This window comes from Cryptomeria japonica, chromosome 2 (genome assembly GCF_030272615.1).
Source record: "Cryptomeria japonica chromosome 2, Sugi_1.0, whole genome shotgun sequence".
Taxonomy (NCBI): domain Eukaryota; kingdom Viridiplantae; phylum Streptophyta; class Pinopsida; order Cupressales; family Cupressaceae; genus Cryptomeria; species Cryptomeria japonica.
The window spans coordinates 149,877,412-149,904,527 of NC_081406.1; the positions used below are offsets into that span (position 1 = coordinate 149,877,412).

The 27,116-nt window shown below is 34.1% G+C and overlaps 1 protein-coding gene across 5 annotated transcripts; it reads right to left on the reverse strand.

The window, feature by feature from the left end:
* Positions 1-936: 936 nt before the first annotated feature.
* LOC131071355 (myb-related protein Zm38-like) lies at positions 937-23,165 on the reverse strand. 5 transcript variants are annotated; one of them, XM_059216475.1, is made up of 5 exons: positions 23,041-23,165; positions 22,046-22,181; positions 20,575-21,227; positions 2,480-2,609; positions 937-1,653 (listed from the first exon to the last, which is right to left on the reverse strand). In XM_059216475.1, exons 3-5 carry the CDS (start codon positions 20,693-20,695, stop codon positions 939-941), a joined length of 966 nt encoding a protein of 321 aa, XP_059072458.1. In that variant the 5' UTR covers positions 20,696-21,227; positions 22,046-22,181; positions 23,041-23,165; the 3' UTR covers positions 937-938. The 5 variants fall into 5 exon arrangements, with proteins under 5 accessions (XP_059072458.1, XP_059072457.1, XP_059072460.1 ...); XM_059216474.1 differs by lacking the exon at positions 23,041-23,165 and adding an exon at positions 22,534-23,017; XM_059216477.1 differs by lacking the exons at positions 20,575-21,227; positions 23,041-23,165 and having other exon boundaries at positions 22,046-23,015.
* Positions 23,166-27,116: the final 3,951 nt, after the last annotated feature.

Here is a 27,116-nt window from a genome sequence, read left to right on the forward strand (position 1 = left end):
CCTTGCGATTTCTTCTCACTATGTTGATCTTGCTTGAGAAGAAGATAAAAACAAAAATGACACCACTATGAGTTGAGAACCCATTCATGATAGGCACGATCTCTCACATGGTTGGACCCTTCTCTTGATAAGGTTCCCCCCTTTTCTTGCTCATATAGCCTTAATGGCTTAGCAGATGGGCCACTATTAATGTTGTTATTTCCACCTTAGAATTTAGAATGTGATTCCTTTCCATTTATTTTTCATGCAAACAAAACATTATAGTATTATTTATATAAAACAAAAATATGTATTACTATTCATCATTTTTTTATTAAAATTCAAATGAAAAAAAATGAAATTATGTAAGACATGATGCCACAATACAAATCTCCACAATTTTATGCAAAATGTGATTGTGGTCTAAGAAAACAAGTGTTGACTAGAAGATGTAAACTCTTTAAATATTAGGGCACAATTTAGTGCACAATTTCTGGTGCTTTCTTTCCTCTTTTCTTATTTCAGATCAAACTCTATAATCTATCATTAAGGAATGAAAGCATGAGAAGTGAGAGTTTTAGCAGAACAGGGTGTCTAAAACTCTCTCCATCTATTTAGACACCTGTGTCTGCTAAAACTCTCACTTCTGTCTTCTCATGCTTTCATTCTTTGATGATGGATCATAGAATTTGATCGGAAACTTTAGACATAAGAATATCTACACAAATAAATTCAGAATAAACAATAACTTGAACATTATTATGAACTAGGGAAATGTTATGTTTCTAAATTTCTTATGCTGTTATAGGCAACTGAAGGGAAATATCTGGTTCTCTTGAGCAATTAAAGGTTTTTTTTTTGTGTGGAAGGGAAGAAAACGTATGTAACAGAAAATTTAATGATAAACATAATTTAATCTTACACAGCTCGCCATTACTAAAGGTGACGAAGAAAACATTTCAAAGAGAATAAAAAGATTCCTCGGTATTTAATAGAAAGAAAGACCAGGGATCATCTGTTTTCTGTGAGAACAAAAGCTCCAGATTATTGCAGCAGTCATCTGCGACATTTAGCTGATTATCAAATATTGTTAAATCATCTGTGTAAAAGGATCCAAACAAATCCATTGAAGAAGGCAATATATTAGATGAAAACGGTTCTTCCCAGAACCTGGATGAATTTTCTGTCAATGAAGAACTGGGGTATTCATCCCGTATTAAAACAGGCACTTCAGTCTTCCCTGTTACTGAAAGATTGCACTCTTGAGACTGCATTTTTATCTTGATTTCATCAGAGATCGTCTCAGGACAAGATTGGCAGGGAAACTGGTTAGAAATCCTCGAGGAAAGTTGCTCTATACTAGCCTTTTTCTTCTTGAATGCTCCTTTTTCATGGCAAAGGTTCTTTCTTTTATATACTCCAGTCATGTTGATCAAATTTTGTGTCATGGGTTTCTCTGTTATTAGGGCCTTCTTCATACCCTCTGCTAATTCTCGAGATGACATTCCAGGCTTAGGATCTTGTTTGGGCTGCAAACCAAAATTGCAGTAGAAAGGCTTGTGGGTCACTGGGTCAATTCCTCTGTCTGCAAGCTTTCCGATGAGGTGAGAGTTCCAATAGTTCTTGATCTCATTGTCTGTCCTGCCTGGCATACATTCTGCAATCTGTGACCATCTGTAGCACCACAAAAGCCATGGCTTGATTAAGTTTCACAGAAAAGAAATAGCTCTAAGAGAAAATCTTCATGGAATTGCTAATAAAAAGAGTACCGGTTTTACTTAAATCTCCAGGCTGTTATTAACATCTTCAGGGCATTTATGAGCTCCACCTATCAATGGACCCTAGATCAACTGGTCCTGAATGTCGTTCCTAAGACCTTTAGTGCTAGTAAGCTATAGGCTATTAAATAGGAGTTATGTGAGCACAAAATTTTATGTTGGCAAATGTCTAATCTTTTTGTTTATCAATGTTTTAGATTATATTTTATCATTTCTTTTTTCTAATTATTTGATCTTGATGATAGATTATGAAATCTGATTCGAAATGTTGATAAAATAAAAAAATAACACAACCATGTTCATAAATATTGTCAAGATTATAATATGGACTGTAGAAATTTTATGTCTTTAATCATACTTGAAGTGTGGTTGCAATGGCATATGATCTACAGACTGTAAACAAAAATATTCAATTAATTTTATCAGATTTTCATAATCATTAGTGTATCATTTAGATGATTTTGGATTTGATTGTGTATTTTTCTTCTTTTTTTTTATCAAAGTTACAGATCATATTATTTATTATGTGATCCATCATCAAGATGTTAGAAAGTGCCAAGAGATATAGAATAAAATGTCTTCTTGCATTCTATGATAGATCACAGAATGTGATCTGAAGTGTTAATACAAACAATAAAAATAAAATACACCCAATCAAAACCAAAAACAACTAAACTATTCAACTCATAAAACAAATAGTGAATCGCCATAAAAAACTGTACCGATTGCCTAACATATCATGTAATATGATGATGAGCTCGTCTTCATCTGCACTGAAATTTCCATGCTTCAAATCTGAGCGAAGATAATTCATCCACCTTAACCTGCAACTCTTCCCAGATCTCAGAAGCCCTGCAAACAACTACCCAGTGAATTAAAATCATAAAAACTACAGTTACATACTGCAACACCTCTATACTTTCATATTGCTATGCCCAATGATTGAAATGAACCAGAGGATGGAACACACTTTACTTTGTATGTTAATAAAACTACACAACATACTTGTATGCAGTTAAGACCATTGATCTAGAAAATCAAAACTTAAAGAAACCCATAGCAAGAAGAATCATTTCAATCCTTGATAGAGCCTAAACACAACTTCTCATCATCTCAAATCATTAGTAAAGAAACCAAAAACATCCTTTCTCTGGAACCCAAATATAGTACAACTATAAAGGCTACTAGACTACTAGACTATCAATTGGGGGACCATTTTCATCTTCTTAAATTACTGTCAAAAGAACCCAATACTAGTACAATCCTACAGAGTATCAAACTATCAAGTCCTGTAAACTAATGGAAAAAGGAAAAGAAAAAAGGAAAAGAAGCTTTAATGGTCATCAGACCTGCATTTTGTGGCAGGTCTCTCCAAGAGCCCTCCCCATGGGATTGTATATACTTAGTTAAAATCTCATCTTCTTCAGCAGCCCATCGTCCCCTTTTAAGCCCAACTTTAGAACAACAAGATGTTCTTCCCATATTATTACCCAACTGACCTTACCCAAAGCCTTACTTTATTAGATCATTCACTAGCTTTGCTTCTATGTTTCATTCTGAAAAATTTGTTTTATGATTGAGCTTAATAATAAAATTTTAAGAACCATAAGAGATAGAGAATCAGCCACGACCAGTGAAAATTTCTAGAGCCATTTTAGGACTTTTGTGCATGAAGTGGAAGTTTTCCCATCACATATAATTTTACTATCATATGAGATCTATAATCTCCCACGTAGTACTGTTTTATTATTACATAGAAGACAAGCTACACTGCCATTTCAATTCAATGCTTCCTCTGTCTATAGGACTTTTCTATTATTAAAATACATTTTTTCTATCATATATATAATTTAAATATCATATGAATAATTTTATGGAAGCTCTTGTCATTTTGTATGCAGTGGAGAAAAGTTGTGCGCTTGGCTTCCAAGGATTATCTGTGAATCCGATTCACAGATGATGGTGAAAATGTTAAATGCGAAACACCTGGATGGAGCTAATTTGCATTTATCTGTGGTTGTTAGACAGATTTTAAGCCCGAGTAGGTCCTTAGAATCTGTAACCTTTTCTCACATTCCCAGGGAGTGGAATAGAGTAGCAGATTGTTTGGTCAAATAGGCTTTTTGAACATTTGTAGGATTGGAATGTTGTGGATAGAAGTGCTTTGCCTTTGCAGTTATCTCAGTTGTTTGAGCAATTAGTTGCGGAGGATAGGAATGTTTAATTATTTGTTTTTTGTGGGCCTATTGGCCTTTTGCTTTGAACTCTTTGTTGTGACTAATTAATTATTACCCCTTTTGACAATTTTTCTTTTTAACTATTGTTCACAAGGCTAAACACACTCTATGGTAAGAGATTTAGAAACCCATTTAGCTGGCATTGAAAGTGATTTTCAATTTGACAAGACATTTTTATTCTGGTGTGGGCTAATATGGGCTAAAGGTTGTTTTCCATTAGGGGTTGGCTCTTTTTTCCCTCTTTCATATGAAACTGAATTTCAAATTTGATGTGGATGGGTTTTTGATCTATTAGTGAAGTGGAAATGTAGGAGTCCACCAAAAATATCTAAAACATTCAGTACATTTTGATATTGGACATCTGAAATACATTGGAAGACACCTATAATATCTTAGTGAAGTTGGATGGTTATTGAAGAGCCCACTATGGATTTTGTAGATTTGATATTAAATATCTGAAACAGATTGAAGAAGACAATTATAATGCTTATACGAAGTCATTCAATATCCTCAATTCACATTTCTTTGGTTTTGTTGGTAAGTTGAATACAACAAATCAATGATTATGAGATATGATTGACTTATCGTGGGATTCTTTTGTTAATTTGTTTCAAATTTTAAAAGCATTTTTGTGAGCATTATATATTAATTATTCATTAGTACTTTATATAAAAAGGTTTATAATAAAAAGTTAGCATTAGATATGAAGTATTTATCAAAATATATATGAGAAAATTTTAAAACTAGAAATAGTAAATTGTCACAAATCATATACTACTACTAAGTATAGGTTTTTATACTAGGAGAAAGTAGAGGTAGATTATCTTGTCAAGGAACCACCCAAAGAGATGACTCACTAGAAAGAAGTTTTGGGATGTCCTTACCATCCTAAGAGTCTTGGACAATAAGTGATACCAACACTCAACTTAGTTGCACATATAATAGTCTCAACATTACTCAACACTAGCCTATAGGCTTTTCTCCACAAGAAGTGTTTCTAGCCATTTTGTTGAGAGGAGGAAAAACGAAGTGACTTCATGAATGGGTAGATGATGACATTGATATCTCCAGCCTCCACATTGTCACTCCCATCCTGCCAATGATTGGGACATCCTGCCACTACTCCCATCTCTTCCAAAGCCACCATGTTTTATTCTTCTTTGAATGACATTGTTTCGTTTAGTTACAACACCATTTAAATTAGGGGCAAAATTTAAACACCTAAAATTGTCTATATTTGGTCACAATCAATTTTATTCTTTCAGTCTTTGGACGTGTAGTGTCACGGTTAAAAGACTTCGTTGGTGAAACAACCACCAAGGTTCAAATCCATGCTAGGCAATTGAGCTCGTATGCCTTGTGCTTTCACTGGGCTATTGAGCTCGCGGGTTTGATCAAGTAAGTGTGGGTATGAGCTCCCTTATTTGTGGCCTCACCGGTTCATAGCTCTAGGTCAAAAGAGTTTCACGTGGAGCCAAATGTAGTGTCAAACTAGCATCACGGGTCATGTTAAAAAGTTTACTGGGCATAATTTAAAAAAAAAAATCTTTCTAAAAATTTAATTAAATAAGTCCAATCATTTAATTTACATTTCTAATCGACCTCCTAGCATTAATTAAATACATTCAAATCATTTATTTAATTAAATTATCATTTATCCCCCTTTTTTATAGTCTCCCTTCAAATAAATTTATATTTATTTAATTAAGTTCACCTTGTTGGAGCCCAACCATGTATATGCAATATATTGAAGGACTAGCATTGTTGCTCTTGTGTTGATGTTGGCTTTGTGTGTCTTAGCTTGGAAAATTGATCTCTTTTTAAGTGAGTTTGAATGTTTTCCAGATTTTGTTGTGATTAGTTCTATGGTGCCTTTTGCCTATTTATCATGCTTTAATATCCCGCAAAAGTCTAAAAATTCTTAAGTGTTGGGTCTATAGGGGCCATTTTCCTAACTTATGTGTGTTGTTGGAGTTTTGGCTCATTAGACTTTCTTGTATCATCATGCTCTCCCTATTGACCCCAACCACCCACTCCTTTATAGTTATTTAAAAAAAAATTATATTGGCATTGCAATATCAAGAATCCCTCCCTTGACCCTCGTACGAATTCCATCATTCCCCTACAACTTTGAGGTTTGATAATTTTCCTCTAATCCTTCTAGAATTGGACTTTCATCCATCACATACCCAAGTACTCATCATAAGGTCATCTCAACATCCTAACAGCCAAAAAACATTTTTGTTGTCAAAGTTTTTGTTACATTCCTCTTTTACACAAACATTCTGCTATGTTTGTTTTGCTTTGAAATGTGATGTCATCGTGAACTTTATATGAATCATGGGTTCATGGTTTCTTTTTGTTTAAATGCTATTAGTTGAGTATATATGTGAACTAATGTCATGACAACAATAAAGCTTAATGTGTATAAGTTTTGGCTAACTACATTCTTATGACTAAGTGGATGCACATTACTCATCATCCTCCGAGAAGGGAGACAAAGTATCATCAAGTAGAGGGAGTAAACAAATGGAAGGTTAGGTTGCCATCTGAGCCATATGAAGCCTGTAAGTATAAGACTTGTCTAGGGTTGTTAGCGCCAATGATAACTTTAAGAAACCCCTCCTCAAAGAAAGATATAAAATATTGGCAAATTTTTATTTATTTTAGATAAAAATAATAATTTTTATTGGCGAATCTTTCATTTTTTAAAAGCAAAATATTAATTTTATTAGCAAATTTTTTTACATTAAATTTTTTGGGTAGAAAATCTTGGTGAATCTTATAAAATAACACAATTATGCATTAATTACTATTGCAAATAATTTCATTAAAAAAAATAAATTCTTATAGAAACGTAGATGCTTAAGGTGGAAATCATTAATGAGTTTAAAGGGTAAACACTACTTTATTTAGTTACTAGCATTAATTTATATTAATCTAATAACCCCCTTTGTATTTCATCAGATAAAATGTACTTAAAATTTGTAATACTCATGGGGCCCAAAATTGTTTTTATACCATTGATTTCCATTGAGACCAACAATTGAAAAGAAACTCAACTCACATGTGTTAGGCCCAATATGGAAAGCTAATGTACTGAGAGGCGAGAGGTGAATCAGTACTTCAAAACTTTTCTTCAATAATAACTTTACTGTTATGCATAAACTGAATAGTGCAGTAACATAATATAAAGCTAAAACAAATAGATAACAATCATGCATGATTCACTCCATAACACATATTTTGGTTACGCAGAAACTCTTGGTTAGAGAGAAAAACTACGGTGGGGATGGCACCCACAACTTCACTACTGCAATAATAAAGAGTGCTCGGTTAGAGCTACATGTTTAGCTATTTCTGATAGCTTACCCTGTTAGGAGTAACAAGATTTGTTAGATCTACCTTGCTAAAGGATTTTACAACACTTAATCTAAATGTTGCACCTGGTTAGAGGCTTTACAATTTATAGACTTGATTAGAGTCTTTTACCCTGTTAAAGGTTTCTCTTACAACTTCAAAAATATTACAATAAATCATTACAAATATCTACAACTTTACATCTGGAATGTTATAGTAGATTCTATGTGCTCACAATAGATTACCTTGCTTATAGCATACCTCGGTAACCCATATAGTAACTCGGTAAACCCTTCTGTTTACTTTGTTCTTTGACTGTTCTCTGAAAACCTTCTTGGTGACCTCTGTGTCTTTGTAACAGTCTTCTTACACTCATGCACACACACCTTTTAATTCTTAACTCATGCTGTATAAATAGATCTCTTATGTCAGTGATCCATTCATTGCTTCGATCTTACAAATATGTTTTATCGAATGAATAACCATGCAAGATATTTCATTGGTTAGATGACCTCAAAATCATACACAATCTTTAAGTGCAATTTCCAATGTGATAACGGTTTTATGTGCCTTGATCTTGTAACACATTTTCATAAGTATGTCTAGGTTCAATGAATTTGGTAACACGTTTAACTCAGTGTATATCAACTCGGTGTGTCATCTTTGCTGGTCGGTAGAAATGGAATGATACTCAGTAGACAGCTTGGTGTAAACTACTCTCTGAGACTACTTTCTTCTGTAACTGACTAGACTGCGCATACCAACTGAATATCTCGGTAGTAGTAACCGACTAGAGTATATAGAATAACTTTGAACATAAAACTAATGGCAACTTGATAAGTAGTAACAATCTCCCCTTTTGACATTAGTTGAGATGTTTGACAAAAACTACTTTCAAAGTTATAACTCAATAATCTATATACTTGCAAAATTTGACTATACTGACAGTATATACAATAGTCAAAGAAATAATATATCCAGATATACTCCCCTTATCGATATACTGTACAAAACTCTGATTTTGCATGCTTGGTGATCTATTTTGTGTGCCGCTCTTGATCTTTGCTTACTATTCCTATTCACTGCTCTTGGATACTTTGCTTGCTTTGCTCGGTATGCTCCCCCTGTATACTTTACTCCTTTTGTTTGATACTATATCACTCCCCAATACTGTATTACTCCCCCTTTTTTGACAAACATCAAAACTTAATTACCATTCGGGGGTGGTAACTGATCAAAAATGGATTTGTACTTGGTCCGTGCTTCGGTGAGAGCGACAGAGAGTGCATTCTTTACACTGTCCATTAAAGAATTTTGTGCTCGAATATCAGCCAATAATGATATTAAGCCATCTAGAGTGCTTCCCTCTTGTGTAGTAGATAGGGAGGTGGCTCGGTTGATCTGTTCTTGGATGGATGAAAGATGAGGAAGGAATAATGTCTGAAGTGTCATTATGTCCATCCTGATCTTGTGTTCTTCATTTCTTAGGTCCAATTGTTGAGCCATGAGCTGTTGTAGCTTTGTATAAAAATTCTGAATTGAATTTGGCTCTGTGGTCAACTTATTTAAGAGATCGGTGATCTCTTTCTCAATTGCCTCTGTTTTATTTTTAATGTCTTTAATGAATAAAGAAAATGTGCAGAGTTTTTGAAATAAATAAAGAATGTGCTTGAGTTGAGGAGTCAACTCAGCAGTAAATTTGACAAGTTTAAGTTTGCCAATAGCTATAGCTTTCTGTACCTCTTCTATCATTTTTGCAGTGAGCTCTTTGTCTTTTAGCTTGCTCAAATACTCTGATGCATTGACTCCAGATGTCTCTATCTTTGTTAGGAGTTCATCCAGTTGAGTGTGGATGGCTGCATTAGTTGATACTGCAGCTTCAGGTAGCATATCTATTAAGAGTGCTTTCACCTTCTGAAGTACCTTATTTTTCTTTTGAATGGCCATTTGCTTCTCTTGTTTGGCCTTTGCTTTGCATAGTTCACCGAAATCAATGAGTGCTTGCCCCTTTAATTTTGATATGTCTACATTGGGCGACACTATTGGTTTTGACAAATCAACTTTAAAACTATGCTTTTTCATCTTCTTTTCTTTACCTTTCACCGATGGAACTAAGACAATGGCTTGTGAGGCTTGATGACCCTCGGTAGGTTGCTCGGTAGAGGCAACATTTTGATCGGTTTCTTTAGCCTCTGTAGAGTCCTTTGGTGTCTCAGTACTCGGTGTCTCAGTTGCAACATTCTCAGTGCTAGAAGATGCTTGGGATGTCTGTTCTTGAGTAGTACCTTCTCCTATTGTAGACTTGTGACCTTCGGTGCCTTGATTTGTGTCATGAGGGGTTTCGGTTGAGACAGGTTGCTTGACCGGTGGATAAGGCTGAACTTGTTCCAAGACTGTTTCACTAGATACAAGTTTTGCATATGCATTGCCTTCTATCATTTCCTGTTCTGGTGCCTCTGTATCCATGATATCTTCATCTATTTGAATGGTGTCAGCAGGGTCTTTCTCAGTAACATCAGGATCTTGCTCGGTGACATCAACAATTTCAATTTCAGCTTGCTCACCGGCATCCTTGATTTTAAAGATTTCCTGCCACTTTGCTTTTGTCTCATTTTCAACTTCAATATACAGCCCATTCATCAGTTTTAATGCTCTTTGTTTGACAAGAAACTTTGAGTTGTAGGTTGTCAGATGTTCTTTTATTTCAGCTACTGACATGTCAGGAAATAGATGAACCAGACTTCTTTCTCTGATCTATTTCTCTGAGTCCATTGCATACTTCCACCTATTATCAATATTTAAGTAGAGTTCATTTGGAAGTGACTTTGCTTTTTCCAATGGAGCTAACTGGAATTTTAGAAGTGTGCAGATGACAGCTTCTTCAATTTGTCTCTTCTCATCATTATTTTTGGTTTCATACTTTACATATTTGAATGAACCAAATCCTCCATATTCTTTCAGATTAGTACAAAACTTTTCAACACTATGTACATTTACCTTCTTGCTTTTGACAATCTGAAATTTGCTTGCATCCTCTGATTCGGTATCACTAGACTCTTTTGCCAAAATGAGTCTCCGAGTAGATTTCTTGTAGGTCTTTGTTACCTTGGGAGCAGTAACACTCTTTGTTTTCTTACTTGGTGAAGTTGCAGACGCTCTAGTGTTAGGTCGCTTTGGAGGTGGAGTCGGTGAGGCCTTTGATGTGTCCTGTTTCTTTCTCTTCAACACTTTTCCCTTAGGTAATTCAGTGCTTAGTGTTATTTCTGCCTCTTGGGCTTCAGATTCCTCTTCGGTAATGGCAATGGTGCCTTTGACAGGTGTAGAGGAAGAGTCTTCTCCAAATTTCTCCGACAATGCCTTTATCATCTTTGTTGCCTTTCTTGTAGCTTTGGGTACTACAATACTCATCTTTACCTTTTCCTCCACTTCCTCATAGGTTCCATACCTTAGCTCAGTAGCATGCCTCAATAATGTAAGAAATGCATCAATTTGTTGTTGTGTGATGTCAAGATCAATCTCATAACCCATAGGTGACAAAGATTGAGTTCTCAGTTCCACAACATTCACATAACAGTAATCAGTGTCAACTTCAAAACATATGTCATTTTTGTATTTCTCCACTAGCTGGGGTGGAATTCGGTACCTGTTATGCATTTTCTCTTGAAATCTACTAAAGTAGTCATCCATGATATCATTGAAATTATCACCTAACTTCTTGATGAAGTCATTAATCTGATGGGTGATTGGTCGGTGTAGTTCCCAAACAACTTTACCGACTGATGGAAAGAATTTTTCAAAATAGAAAAACATGCATACAAGTAATGATCCAAACTTTAGTGTATTAGCCGAGTTGTTCTTCTTCGGCTTCCTGATGGTGTTCAGATTCTCAAATAGGTTCTTCAACAACACCTCACATAGATCAATTTTCATTCCCTTTTTCACAATTTTGTATGCCAAGTCTACTGCTGCACAGGGTACACTGTTTTCCCTTGCTGATTGGAAGAAACAGTAACCCATTACTCTTATGGCAAATTTTAGTTCTTCATCAGTGACATTATTCAGTTTCAATCCTCTGCAATCTGATTCCACTCCGGTTAAACTGATCAATTCCTTCTGTGATATCATCTTTTGGGCTCGAGCATGATCATAAATGGGGTAACCGGTAATTAGATGAATGATTTCCTTGGTAATCTTAAATGGTTTCTCTTCTAGCCACATGAAATCATCGTGAACTCTGCTTAAAACAAACTTCACCCACTGGGGTTTGAACACACGGGGATAGGTTAGGGCTTCGATCAATCCCTTGATCTTGATGTGCTCATACTTGCTCTTCAATTTACCATCGGTACACAACTCATCATAGGTGTCTTTGATTTCAACATGACTGAGTTCTTCAACACGACATTTGGTGAAGAATCTCACATCCTCGACTAATAACACTCTATCCAGGATGAGTGAAAAAATGGTTTTGTCATCCGGTTCAGAAGCAACTTTGGGAGTCAAAGAGTATTTTAGTGAGGGCTTCTCTACATTCTTGACAACAATGGGATCTTGGATCTTAGGTGCCATTTTAGATTTCAGATAAAAGCTAACAAAGGATCCTTAGGGTTTCAGGATTTCAAACGACTGACACTTTATACTTACAGATAATGGTAACTAGATACGATCGGTAAATCAGCTTAGTAATGCATTGAGATTGATGTAAATACCTTGAATTTTCTTTGTAGGAGGTTTTGATTGCCTTAGATTCGCTTTGTGCTACTCTCTCTCAGGCTTGGTAAGTGAAAATGACCGCGAAAATGCTTTTAAGTACACAATATGCCTTATCGGGCTCTGTGCAGGTTAGGTCAAAAACATTAAATGCTCTCGGTTCACTTTAACTTTCTTTCCTTTTTTCGCTTTAACCGAGTAACCAAACTTCCTTCATTCACCGACTAGACAGGTTTCTTGTATTCACCGACCTGACAGTTTTCCTGTATAGTGCTTTAAAAGACTTTGATAGAATTTCAAACTTTACTATTACATCTTAATTATGCAGATTTTGAATTAAGTACATAATAAAATAGGAACTATTAAGATTTAGCCTTGTGAGAATGCAGTCCCTTTATACCTTTACCGATTAATTTGGAATAGGTGCACCTAACTCGGTAGGTAAGGTGCTTTCTTCATTTGACACAATTTCCTTCTTTTTCCAAATCATCTTTAATTTTTCTTTTATTTTCTCAGTGTCTTTTTTAGGTTGATCTCTGCAATCTCCAGCCAAGTGTCCAACTTTGTGACAATGAAAACATGCCATACCAGGATTTATCCATGATCTTCGGTTGTTCATTCCAAACCTTATAAAATAGATGGCACTTATATGTCCATATCTTCCACAACATTCACACCATATCCTTGTATTGTAATCCCATGGTATTGCATAATACTGTCAATAAGGATCTATGTGAGTTCGGTAACCTCTAGCATTTGCTCGATGTGCATACCACATATAGTTCTTTTCCTTAAACCAACACTTCTTGGTACTATGTCCATATTTATTGCAGTTTTTACAAAACCCTTTGAATTTTGCCTTCTGATAATTGCTTACAGACTTTGCCCTACATTGATTAGATGTGTGTCCACATTTATTGCAATTGTAACAATAACCATTGGACTTAGTGACATTTGGTTGCTTACCTTTTCTGATTTGGCACATGTTGGCAGTGTGACCTTGATTTCCACAGTAGTTGCAAATAGGCTTCTTTCTCTTGATGTTATTCTTGTTTCCAGCTTACTTTGATAATTCTCCTCTCTCGGTAGTACGAATTCCCTTCTCGGTAGAGTCTTTTCCTTTGTAACCGAGTCCTGCATCCTTGTTGGGTCTTCTTGTATTCAGTTGCTCATCTAACATCTTTGATGCTTCATAACTCTTCTTCAGTGTTTCTTTGGATTTCTTCTCTATTTTAAGTTCATCGGTCAACCTTGACACTTTAAGTTTCAATGCTTGATTCTCATCATCCTTTAGAATTGCTTCATGATGTGCATAACCTAGTTGATCTAACAGATTTTGTTGAATTCCAGTCATCCTTGTGATTTCATCGTTCTTATCAGATACTAAAGTTTCAAGTTGTTGTTTCTCTCTTTCTAGATCTCTTACTTTATCCTCGGATGTCCTCAGTGCATCAATATTTTCAGTCATCTGTGTGTTGAAATGTTCATGTTCTCTTTTCATTGCTTTTAGTTGATCAGCTAGTGCTTTGTTCTTTTCTCTCAATACTCCAATCATTTCTTCAGTCTCTTTAGATATACTGTTTTCAAATGATGTCTCAATTTGTTCCACTAACTCTTGAGAGTCCTGTAAATCATTAGATAATCTTCTTCTCACTTTCAAATATTTTTGCATTTGCCTTTGCATGTCTGCAATCACTTGATTAGCATGATCCAGTTCTTCTTGCAGATATACAATCCTCCGAGATTGTTTATAGTCTTCCATTGATAAGATCTTTCTCTTTAGGCAGTTAAACCCTTTTCCAAGATTGAAGCTATGATACCAATTGTTAGGCCCAATATGGAAAGCTAATGTACTGAGAGGGTAGGGGTGAATCAATACTTCAAAACTTTTCTTCAATAATAACTTTACTGTTATGCATAAACTGAATAGTGCAGTAACATAATATAAAGCTAAAACAAATAGATAACAATCATACATGATTCACTCCATAACACATATATTTTGGTTATGCAGAAACTCTTGGTTAGAGAGAAAAACTGCGGTGGAGATGGCACCCACAACTTCACTACTGCAATAATAAAGAGTGCTCCATTAGAGCTACATGTTTAGCTATTTCTGATAGCTTACCCTATTAGGAGTAACAAGATCTGTTAGATCTACCTTGCTAAAGGATTTTACAACACTTAATCTAAATGCTACACCTAGTTAGAGGCTTTACAATTTATAGACTTGATTAGAGTCTTTTACCCTATTAAAGGTTTCTCTTACAACTTCAAAAATATTACAATAAATAATTACAAATATTTGCAACTTTACATCTGGAATGTTATAGCAAATTCTATGTGCTCAGAATAGATTACCTTGCTTATAGCATACCTCGGTAACCCATATAGTAACTCGGTAAACCCTTCTGTTTACTCTGTTATTTGACTGTTCTCTAAAAACCTTCTCGGTGACCTCTGTGTCTCTGTAACAGTCTTCTTACACTCATGCACACACACCTTTTAATTCTTAACTCATGCTGTATAAATAGATCTCTTATGTCGGTGATCCATTCATTGCTTCGATCTTACAAATATGTTTTATCGAATGAATAACCATGCAAGATATTTCATTGGTTAGATGACCTCAAAATCATACACAATCTTTAAGTGTAATTTCCAATGTGATAACGGTTCTATGTGCCTCGATCTTGTAACACATTTTCATAAGTATGTCTAGGTTCAATGAATCTGGTAACATGTTTAACTCGGTGTATATCAACTCGGTGTGTCATCTTTACTGGTCGGTAGACATGGAATGATACTCGGTAGACAGCTCGGTGTAAACTACTCTTTGAGACTACTTTCTTATGTAACCGACTAGACTGTGCATACCGACTGAATATCTCGGTAGTAGTAACCGACTAGAGTATATAGAATAACTTTGAACATAAAACTAATGGCAACATGATAAGTAGTAACAACATGAGCATTACAACTTGTAGGTACAGTTTACCTCATGGAATGCAATGATGGTCATTAGATTATAATTTGAATCAGTAGTGGCAACTAAATATTGCTGGTAGAACCCTAAAGTAGCTAAATTTTATAATGTATTATTGGCGAATTGATTTAATTTTTTACAATAAATAATAAAATTTTGGTGAATCTGATCCAACCATGCATCGAATATTTTGGCGAATCTTTGAGTTCAAAAATTTAATAAAATAAATTCTCTGGCGACTTAAATAAGGTTGAAATAAAATTTTGTAAAAATGTGGCGATTTAGGTTACCTTAAAACTTGAACTATTAGCCAAATTTTGATTTCCAAATTTTAAAAAATAGTCAATTGGCGAATATTAGCCACTAAAAAAATCACTGGTTAGCGCCTAGGGTTGTAGTGTCAAGGTTTGGTTTTCTAGTTAGTCAACCCTTAGTTGTCAATTAAGTTGTTAGGGTTTCCTCCTTTATCTCAAACTTAATATGTCAATCTAAACATTATTTAATTAATGTTCATGATGAGGAATTGGACCAAGTGAATTATGATGGTCTAATGTTTTAAGTAAAATTTAAAATTTAATATATATACATAATTATGTATACATATGAACAATAAGTCTACATGTATGTATATATGTATATGTGTAAACATATGCAATATGTAATATAAGCACATGTATACATATATACATGCATATAATGGGCTAGGCAATCATTGTAGTGGGTCATATTCATCAACATTGTTTTTATCAAAGCTTATGATAAAATAGAATGGTGTTTCATCTTCACTGTGCCCAAGGCTCTCAGTTTAGGCCTCAATTTTTGATGAAGGGCTACTCCACCCAATACAAGTGTATGGAACCACAAAAGAGATGAACTAGATCAATGCAAGAAGGAAAGCAACCAATTTCTATTAATTTCATGAAAATGAATTAAAATACTTAGAAAACTATAGGCTATAGCCACATGGGATTTCTTATGACAAAGAAAATTAATTCTATCCAAAAGATATGTAATCCAAAGCCACAATTTGCACCATCGAATTGTCCTCTAATACCCCCGTTCACCTTCTTTATCCTAGAAAGTGTAGTTGCCTTCGATTTTTTTGGAAAGTGTAACTCCCATTTTGGATGCTAGAAGTCAACTATCAATTTTACTACTCAAGAAGATATTTTATTTCAAATTTAAAATTTGAATTTTGGTAGATCAACTTCCTAGGATCATACCTTTTGATTTGGGCATCAGGTTGACTAACTGTTTACACCATTGGAAAGTTCTCAAAAAATCAGAGTTACACTAAATACCCTTTAAGGGACATTTTGATTTTTAGGCCAATTTTTAGATCCATCTAAAACCTCCAAGTGCCTCAAATTTGACATAGAATAACTATTAAGAGAATTTGAAAATGAAAATATTAATATCTCACAAATGACAAATGGTATTAAGGTGATTTCTTCACCATTGACTTCATTTCATCATTTTGGAGCTCTATGTTAAAAGGAAACTTGTAGCTTCATAAAGTCAATTTCCATATAACCGAATTGAGAAATCAAGCAAATAAACAAAATCCACATGCAAGAGACTACACAACATACCCATCAAAGACGACACAAGATACACCCTAGGAAAAAACCCTCATGAGGGAAAAACCCAACCTCCAAAAGCATCTATCATCCATGTATTATCAACAATGCAACATTACGATACACCATGAAAGCTTTCAAAATCCCAACCATCAACAAGCACTGTGAACAAGCATGTAATGACACATCCCATTCCATTATTTTAACCTCTACAAATACTAACTTGAATTACCCAAACAACTACCCTTGTGGTTGCTTTTATAGACACAAACTCCAACAAAACTAATAAATGGTATTACATCAAGGCCATGTACTAATACGATAGGCTAACTACCCCATTGACCCCACATCTAATATTGGGTACTTTATTAAATTTACTTTCCCCAATATTAAATGAATACAATATAATATTACAATGTTACAATACAACTCATTAAGTGGCCCCACAAAATATTCTCAAGGAATCTCTAATATTTACACATCCATGTGCAACTCACATAATAAATAAAATATTACAATTATAAACATTGTTATGCAAGGTGTACAACACCTATTTTACCAACATATGTAAGATTTTGTGTCCACATGTCCACAAATGCCAACTTACTAAAATAGTAACCTAGCCCTTATCAAAAAATTATTCACCAAACTCAATAGAAATCAAAATAGACAATATTTTTGGGTGATGCAATATTTCTCTTACATCACTAGATGCTCTTGCATCAATTTTTTTAATTTAATTCAAATGGTTTTTGTAGATGCTTCTACTTGCCTCACCATTAAGGACAACGAATCTTCGTCTTTTAGGATTTTTTGTTCCATTTGTCATGGCTATTCTATAGCCTCAACCCTTTATGTTACAACTACTAAAGGATTGGCTATTTGCTTGCAAATGCAATCTCTAAGTAGTAAGTGAAAGGTAGCTCTCTTCTTAATTCTCATGTCTAGGTTATTAATGACTATTTTACTTTATGATTCCCTTCTCACCCTCTTGGAGGAACAAGATGATGCATGTTAGACTTTGTAGTGTTCAAATACTTTTCACCTTTCTTTTGGATCTAACATCTAGTAGCAAAAATATTGTTTATCACCAATCTTTCATACCCAAACTTGCAAGTGGTTTTATTGTTACACCTAGAAATGGATTTCTCATGAGGTGTTTAGGTTTCTTGGCATCCCCTTCATCTTTTTTTCTTCTTTTCTGACTCTTTACAAAATTATGCTCTTACACATTAAAAATAAATTTTCCTTTTGGGTTTTGAAACCTATTTCACTCAATAGAATGCTTAGATTTTCTCCAAAGTGCTTGCTACTACTCATTCCTATACTCTTCTTGCTATGCCACCTCCAAAGGCTCTTACTAGAAGTTGGAATCATTGATTAAGGATTTTATCTAAGCCTCTTTGAAGCAAGGGAAATTATTTAAGATTCACTTGGGATTTTGTTGTCTTCCTTGTAACTCTAGTGGTATTGGATTAATGAGCACTTATAGATAGGGGTTGGATTTGTGTGTGAGGTGAATGTTTTGGTCCTTGAATGGTAATGAATCCTACAAATTCTCCTTAGGTGTGGTATTTCTTTTGGAATTCGTTAAGAATGTAAATTATAACATGGCTTGATATAACCATCATTATGTAGGAACCAGTGTAAATTCAAGACACTTTTGTTGCCAAAACAATTTAAAATGCCTGTGAAGCTATCAATTCATGACTTATTTGGAATGCTAATAGATATAGAACTAGGGTTTCTATCAACTAGAAATCTCTTTGGTGGTCTCATTTGATCACTTGCTAGGATAGACCCCATGCCAAAGTTCTCTAGGCTTGTGCTTTAAGGGTGTACATATGTGGAATTTGTACTATTTCAAACCATTTTTCTAGAATCTGTAAGAGTTAGCTTTCTTGGCCTAAAGTCATAGCCAAATACAAGCTTGGTAACCATGATCTAGAGTCTTTCAACATCATTTTGAAATTAGTTTCACATAATATGATTCATAAGGTCCAAATTCACTACACCAAGCAATGGTGGAAGGATTGGAAATGATATCTATATATTCCTTTGAAAAATTACACACCTTTCAAGGGTTATCTTGACTTTCTCTCTATTTTCCAATGGTTTCAAAGCTCAATGCTAGGTTGAATCTCTAGTTGATTGCTTCTCAATGGTGGTACAACTTTCAAATAGTTTGCTACACACTTGTGGAACCCAAACCAACTCATTTTTCTTGGCATCTCCTATATCAAGGTCTCCTGACTAGATCTTGTTTATCCACTTGGGTGTTTCTATTACCCTTTATCCTCTTTATGGACATACATAAACTCTTAACCATTTAATCTAGTTTCTTCCATGAGCCTAAATTGCATGGAGATGGATTCATGATTTTTTTTAAGCTTTTCAAACCATAGCTCTACTCTTGGCATATGAGCTTATGTTTGATTCAAAATACCAATGAGATACACCTATCTTAGATTTCTTCTAGAGAGGAAATTATTTTTCTATTTGGAAAGATGAAAATTCTACTACATTCTCAAGTTCTATTGTGGACACACATTTATTGTGTATACTAAAGCTATTATATGCTCTAATGTCATGTTATACATAGGTCTATTCTAAGAATATGGCTCTAGAACTTTCCATTTGCAAACTACTATTGAGCATTGGGTTAATGTCCCTTGTACAATTGCTTATGTGCCACCTTCTCTTGTCGACAATGTTGCCTCTCTACCATGGGGGTGTCTCTTTATCACATGGGCAACATCGTAGCTATAGCTATAGCTCCAAACATGACTCATAGGGATGTCTCCATTTTAGATACAATCACCAATCAACCCAAGCATGTGGATATTCTTCCACTTCTTAATGTGGTCATACTAGCTAACTTAATAGTAGGAAGTCTCCCCACCTAGACCTTGCGATTTCTTCTCCCAATGTTGATCTTGCTTGAGAAGAAGATAAAAACAAAGATGACACCACTATGAGTTGAGAACCCATTCATGATGGGCATGATCTCCCACATGGTTGGGCCCTTCTCTTGATGAGGTTCTCCCTTTTTATTGTTCATATAGCCTTAACGGCTTAGCAAATTGACCACTTTTAATGTGTTTCTTTCCACATTAGAATTTAGGATGTGATTCATGTAAACAAAACATTATAGGCTTATTTCTAGAAAACAAACATATGTATTACAATTCATCATTTCTTTTATTAAAATTCAAATGAAAAAAAAAGTTAAACTATGTAAGCCATGATGCCACAATACAAATCGCCAAGATTTTATGCAAAATGTGATTGTGGTCTAAGAAAACAATTGTTGACTAGAAGATGTAAACTCTTTAAATATGAGGGCAAAATTTGCAGTGCTCTCTTTCTTTTCCTTTTCTTTAAGGAACACACTTTTCTTATCTTCTAGTTATTGTATTTTTGGTTTTTTCTATGAAGATATTTTTACATCTAACATTTGGGATCAAACTCTATGATCTATCATCAAGGAATGAAAGCATGAGAAGTTAGTTTTAGCAGACCCAGGTGTCTAAAACCCTCTCTCCTATTTAGACACCTGAGTGCTAAAACTCTCACTTCTCTCTTCTTATGATTTCATACCTTGGTATGAATCATAGAGTTTGATCTGAAATGTTGGACATAAAAATATCTGCACAGACAAATCCAGAAAAAAACAATAACTAAAAAATTATGAACTGTAGAAATTTCATGTTTCTAATTTTCTAATACTGTTATGAACAACAGAAAGGAAAGGAAATTTGTGGTTCTCTTTGATTAATTCAAAGATTTTTTTTTGTTTGTGGAAGGGAATAAAACTTATGTTACAGAAAATTTAATTCAAGAACAGCATTTGATCTTACACAATTCACCATTAATAAAGATGATGAAGAAAATATTTCAAAGAGAATAAAAAGATTCCTCAGTATTTGATAGAAAAGAAAGACCTGGGATCATCTGTTTTATGTGAGACAAAAGCTCCAGAGTATTGCAGCAGTCATCTGCGACATTTAGCTGATTATCAAACATTGTTAAATCTTCTGTGTAAAATGATCCAAACAAATCCATAGAAGAAAGTAATATATTAGATGAAAACGGTTCTTCCCAGAACCTGGATGAAGTTATTGTCAATGAAGAACTGGGGCATTAATCCTTCTCCAGCACAGAAATATTGCACTCTTGAGACTGTATTTTTATCTTAATTTCATCAGAGATTGCCTCAGAACAAGATTCACAAGCAAACTGGTTAGAAATCCTCAAGGAAAGCTGCTCCATATTAGCCTTTTTCTTCTTTAATGCTTCTTTTTCATGGCAAGGGTTCTTTCTTTTATATACTCCAGTCATGTTGACCGGATTTTGTGAGATGGGTTTCTCTATTTCTAGGCCTTCTTCATACCCTCTGCTAATTGTGTAGATGACAGTTCAGGCTTAGGATCTTGTTTGGGCTGCAAACTAAAATTGCAGTAGAATGGCTTGTGGGTCACTGGGTCAATTCCTCTGTCTGCAAGCTTTCTTCTGAGATGAGCATTTCAATAGTTCTTGATCTCATTGTCTGTCCTGCCTGGCATACATTCTGCAATCTGTGACCATCTGTAGCCATCTGTAGCCATGGTTTGATTAAGTTTCACAGAAAGATAATACCTCTAAGGGAAATCTTAATGGATATGCAGGTATAGGAGTACTGATTTTACTTAATTCTCTAGGTTGTTATTAACATCTTCAGGGCAATTATGAGCTCCACCTATCAATGGACCCTAGATCATCTGGTCCTCAATGCCATTCTTGAAACCTTTAGGGCTAGTAAGCTATAGGCTATAAATAAAAAAAATTCTTTAGAATATTTTTAGATTTGATTGTCCCTCTTTCTTCTTCTTTTTTTTTTTGGTTTATTAATGTTTTGGCTCATAGCTTATGATTCATTATAACAATCTAAAATATTGATAAGACAAAAAAATAACATAAACACACTCATAAATATTGTCAAGATTATATTATGGACTGTGGAAATTTTATATCTTTAATCATACTTGAAGTGTTGTTGCAATATTATATCATCCACAGAACTGTCGTATTGATTTTTTTTAATAAATCAATCTAACTCTAACAAAAATATTCAATTAATTTTATCAGATTTGCACAATCCATTAGTGTGTCATTTAGCTGCTTCTAGATTTGATTGTATGTTTTTTGTTTTCACATCAACATTTCAGATCACATTCTGTGATCCATAATCAGAATGTTAGAGAGTGCAAGGAGATGTAGAATAAAATACATCTCCTTGCACTCTCTGATAGATCACAGAATGTAATAAGAAACATTGATATAAAAAATAAAAATAAAAAAAACACAATCAAATTCAAAAACAGCTGAAATATTCAACTCAAAGAGTCAATAATAAATTGACAGACAAAATTGTACCAATTGCCTAACAGATCATGTAATCTGATGATGAGCTCATCTTCATCTGAAATGAAATTTCCATGCTTCAAATCTGAACGAAGATAATTCATCCACCTCCACCTTAACCTGCAACTCTTCCCACATCTCAGGAGCCCTGCAAACAATCACCCAATTTATTAAAATCATAAAAATTACAGTTGCATACTGAAAAACCTCTATAATTCATATTGCTATGACCCAATTATTGAAATGAAGAAGAGGATGCACACTTTCCTTTGTATAACAATAACTGCACAAAGGACATATATACAGTTAAGTCGAAAATTAAAATCTTTAATTTAGAAATTTAAAAGTAGAAAGAAAGAAAGAAAGAAAGATTGATTCTTTTATAGCCTACGATGTCAGGCTGTCTGTATATGGGTTTACAGATGATTTATAGAAATATTGAACTACTCCGTAGTCATTGCGGGAGGCTCCTAACTGTACTACAAACAAAACATACATACCTTATTTCTTATAAGATTTGAAGAAACCCGTAACAAGAAGAATCATTTCAATCTTTGATAAGGTCTAAACACAACTACTCATCATCTCAAATCATTAACAAAAGAAACCAAAAACCTCCCAAGTTATTAGACTATCGATTGAAAACCATTTTCATCATCTCAAATTACTGTCCAAAAAACCCAAAAAAGTAGTACAATCCTACAGAGTACCAAACTATCAAATTCTATAAACACCAATGGGAAAAATTTAAAAAGCTATAATGGGATTGTATATATTTAGTCAAAATCTCATCTTCTTCAGTAGTCCATCTTCCCCTTTTGAAGCCCAACCTTAGAACAAGAAGATGTTCTTCCCATGTTAGTCCCCAACTGACCTTACCCAAAGCCTTAGTTTATTAGATCATTCACTAGCTTTGCCTCTCTGTTTCATCTTGCAAAAATTATTTTATGATTGAGCTTAATAATAATATTTTTAAGAATTATAAGAGATGGAGAGTGAGCCACGACCAGTGAAAATTTCTAGAGCCATTTTAGGATTTCTGTGCATGAAGTGGAAGTTTTCCCATCATGTATTATTATAATATCATATGAGATTCGAACCTCCCACGTAGTACTGTTTCTGTTTTATTATTACATAGAAGACAAGCTACATAGTCATTTCAATTCAATGCTTCTGTCTCTAAAGGACTTTTCCACCATTTAAATACATTTTTTTAATTTTATATAATTTAACTATCATAAAAAAATAAAATTTTAGCTAAACATAATCTATCATATGAGATTTAGAAACCCATTCAGCTGGCATTGAAAGTGATTTTGTACTAGTATTCAGTGTTTGTAACATTCTTAAAAGTATTCAGTTTGCCTGGCGTGGGGCTATAATATGACCTAATATGACCTCAAGGTTGTTTTCCATTAGGTTCAGGCTCTTTTTTTCCTCTTTCATATGAACTTGAGTTACAAATTTGAAGTGGATGGTTTTTTGATTTATTAGTGAAGTTGAAATGTAGGAGTCCACCATAATATCTAAAACTCTTAGTACATTTTGATATTGGACATCTAAAATAAATTGAAGAAGACAATTCAAATATCTTTAGTGAAGTTAGATGGTTATTGAGGAGCCCACCACGGATTTTGTAGATTTGATATTAAATATCTTAAACAAATTGAAGAAGACAGTTATAATGCTTGTACAATGTCTTTGTAATATTCTCAATGATTCCATTGAATATCCTCACCATTTGTTGGTGTTGCTGGTAACTTGAATACAACAAAATCAATGATTATGAGTGCTGGTAACTTGAATACGACAAAATCAATGATTATGAGTTATGGTTGACTTATCACAGATTCTTTTGTTTGTAAACATATTTGTGAGCATTATATATTAATTATTCATTAGTACTTTATAAAAAAAGGTTTATAATAAAAAGTTGGCATTAGATATGTATTACTTATCAACATATATGTGAGAAAATTTTAAAACTAGAGATAGTAAATTGTCACAAAATGTACACTACTAATAAGTACAGGTTTTTATACTAGGAGAAGGTAGAGGTAAATTTTCTTGTCAAGGAACCACCCAAGGAGATGACTCACTAGAAAGAAGTCTTGGGATGTCCTTACCATCCTAAGAGTCTTGGACAATAAGTGATACCAACACTCCTCAATTTAGTTGCACATGTAACTGCCTCAACATTACTCAACACTAGCCTATATGCTTTTCTTCACAAGGAGGGTTTTTAGCCACTTTGTTGAGAGGAGGAAAAAAGAAGCGACTCCATGAATGGGTAGATGATGACATTGATATCTCCCTCCTCATTCTCACTCCCATCCTTCCAATGATTGGGACATCCTACAACTACTCCCATCTCTTCTAAAGCCGCCACATTTTATTCTTCTTTGAAATGACATTGTTTCATCTAGTCACAACACCATTTAAAATAGGGGCAAAATGTAAACACCTAAAATTGTCTACATTTGACCACAATCAACCTTATTCTTTCTAAAAAATAATTAAATAAAGTCAATGATTTAATTTACCTTTCCAATCGACCCCCTAACATTAATAAATTATTTTCAATTTATTTATTTAATTATCATTTATCCCCCTTTTTTTATAGTCTCCCTTCAAATAAATTTATATTTATTTAATTAAGTTCACCTTGTTGGAGCAAAACCACGCATATGCAATATATTGTAGGACTACCTTTGTTTGCTCTTGTGATGATGTTGGCTTTGTGTGACTCACCTTTGAAAATTGATCTGATTTTTTTAAGTGCTCATTTGAATGTTTTCCAATTTTTTTTGTGATTAGTTCTATGGTGTCCCTTGCCTATTCATCATGCTTTAATATCCCCCAAAATTCTAAAATTTGTAAGTGTTTGGGGCTATAGGGGCCATTTTATTAAGTTATGCATGTTGTTTGAGTTTTGGTTCATTAAAGTTTCTTGTATCATCATGCTCTCCCAATTGATCCCAACCACCCACTCCTTTTATAGTTAATTGTTTTTCAAAGTCTATTGGCATTGAAATATTAGGAATCCCTCCCCTAATCCTCATTTCAATTCCATCATTCCCCTACAACTTTAAGGTTTGATAATTTTCCTCTAATCCTCCTAGCATTGGACAGTCGATCATCAAATACCTAAGTACTCATCATAAGGTGATCTGAACATCCTAATAGCCAAAAGCCTTTATGTTGTCAAAGTTTCCACTTTGGACTTCCCCTTCCTTGCATCACATTGTTGTAAATATGAATTTAGGTTGTCATTGATGTCAAACTTGTTGGGTCCAAATGAGTCACTTTGGATCTGGAAGTAGTTTTATTTTGTGAAGTTGTGCTGAAGATGTGCAGTTATATGGAGAGTGTGTAAAGGTATTTGTGATGACAATTGGTGATGTGTCATAGTTTTTTTAGAGTTCTCTATACATTGATGATATGTTTCTAAGAAGTGTAACTGTTCTGGTGAACAATCTATCATGCAATTTGGTCTAGTACGTGGCAAATATGTATCAGATAGCTATGTGTTTTCAGATAAGTGTTTATGGATGTTAATTTCCTCACACCTCAGTTTTTAGGTGATCAGATTCTCTATAGTTAAATTTATTTAAGTCTAAGTTCTGGTTGGAGTAATTATAGTGTAGTGGTATGAGGAATGCAACACATTCCTCAACTTTCAGTTCGATAGAGTGATGCAAATAGTTATTTTGGGTTCCTTGATATCATATGTTGTTGTGTTGATCATTTTAAATTATATTTGGTGGTCTTCTTTGAAGTTTTGGAAAGTTATGATTGGCATGCATTAATTGAATTATCATTTGAGGTTGACCTAAGGTGTTTTGGTCCATGTGGTAGCATGCAATCAGATGAGAGCCACTTTAGGAGTATCTAGAAGGTGTGGCAACATGGTGTGACCTTTTACACATTGTTTTTGCCTTTCATATTTGCATTGTAGATTGTTTTGAGCCGATAGTTACATATGAACATGTTACATCTGATTAGGCCGATCTAATTGATGTTGTTGAGGTTGTGGATGGGATATAAAGGTTAGACTCATTGTGTAGATGTAGGAAGAAGTTGAATGTATAATGAAAAGTGAATGTAAAGTGATGTAAAGGTTCAAAGATTCAACTAAGCAGTGATGAAGACAATTTCTAATGTATACTAAATCAACATTCTCGTAGATGCAACTTTCTACAATTTAATCCTATTGATGTTATTATATCAAATGAATTGTATCTTTGCCCTGAAAAAGTGATCTTTAGTTTGTGCAAGTCATTATTGTATCTTGCCCTAGGGTTGTGTGCCTTAGCTTGCAAGTCACTGGCACTTGGCCAAAACTTTGTAAACAATTTCATATATATTATGAGTGTGATTGTCACCGTGGTTTTTCCCAGTTTGGGCTTTCCACACAAAAATATTGGTGTTCATGTGTGATTGGTTTTTTATTTTAGTTATTTACTATTATGCTTATGGTAGACAAAATGAATGATCAGTAAAAGGATAAATTGATTGTTTTAGTATATGTTGATTATCACCCCCTCCCCCCTCCCCCTTCTCAGCATCTGGTAGAGTTCAACAATTTTGGCATGAATTTTTTACTAACTTGGAAGTCCAACAAGATCAACCATAGATTTTTGGCATGCGTTCCTCCCAAAATTTGAAGTTTTATAGTCTCGTTTATTTTTTGTTGGTTTTCTTTATAATTCACTAGAATTGATTGGAAGACTATTTTATCACTAGAAAGTGTTTGACATGACAATAAAAGTACTAACAATTGATGATGTGTCATATCTTCATTTTCATAAGAGGATAAAAGTGTAGTTTTAGAACATAATTAAAGTAATTTTCCTTGGTGGTTTGTTGGATGTGATTAGAATTTCATTAAATGCTTGATTTGACCTTGCTCCTAACAAATCAAGCCCTAAAATCACTTTTTTTCTTAGAAAGGCACAAATTTAATGAATAAAGATGGTATGGCCATGCCTATTTTTCTTGCATTAGCCAATTTTTCATGTCTCATGAGATGATCTTGTAGTGTGATTTGTGGACCTTTCCATACCTTTTGCATGTGGATTTG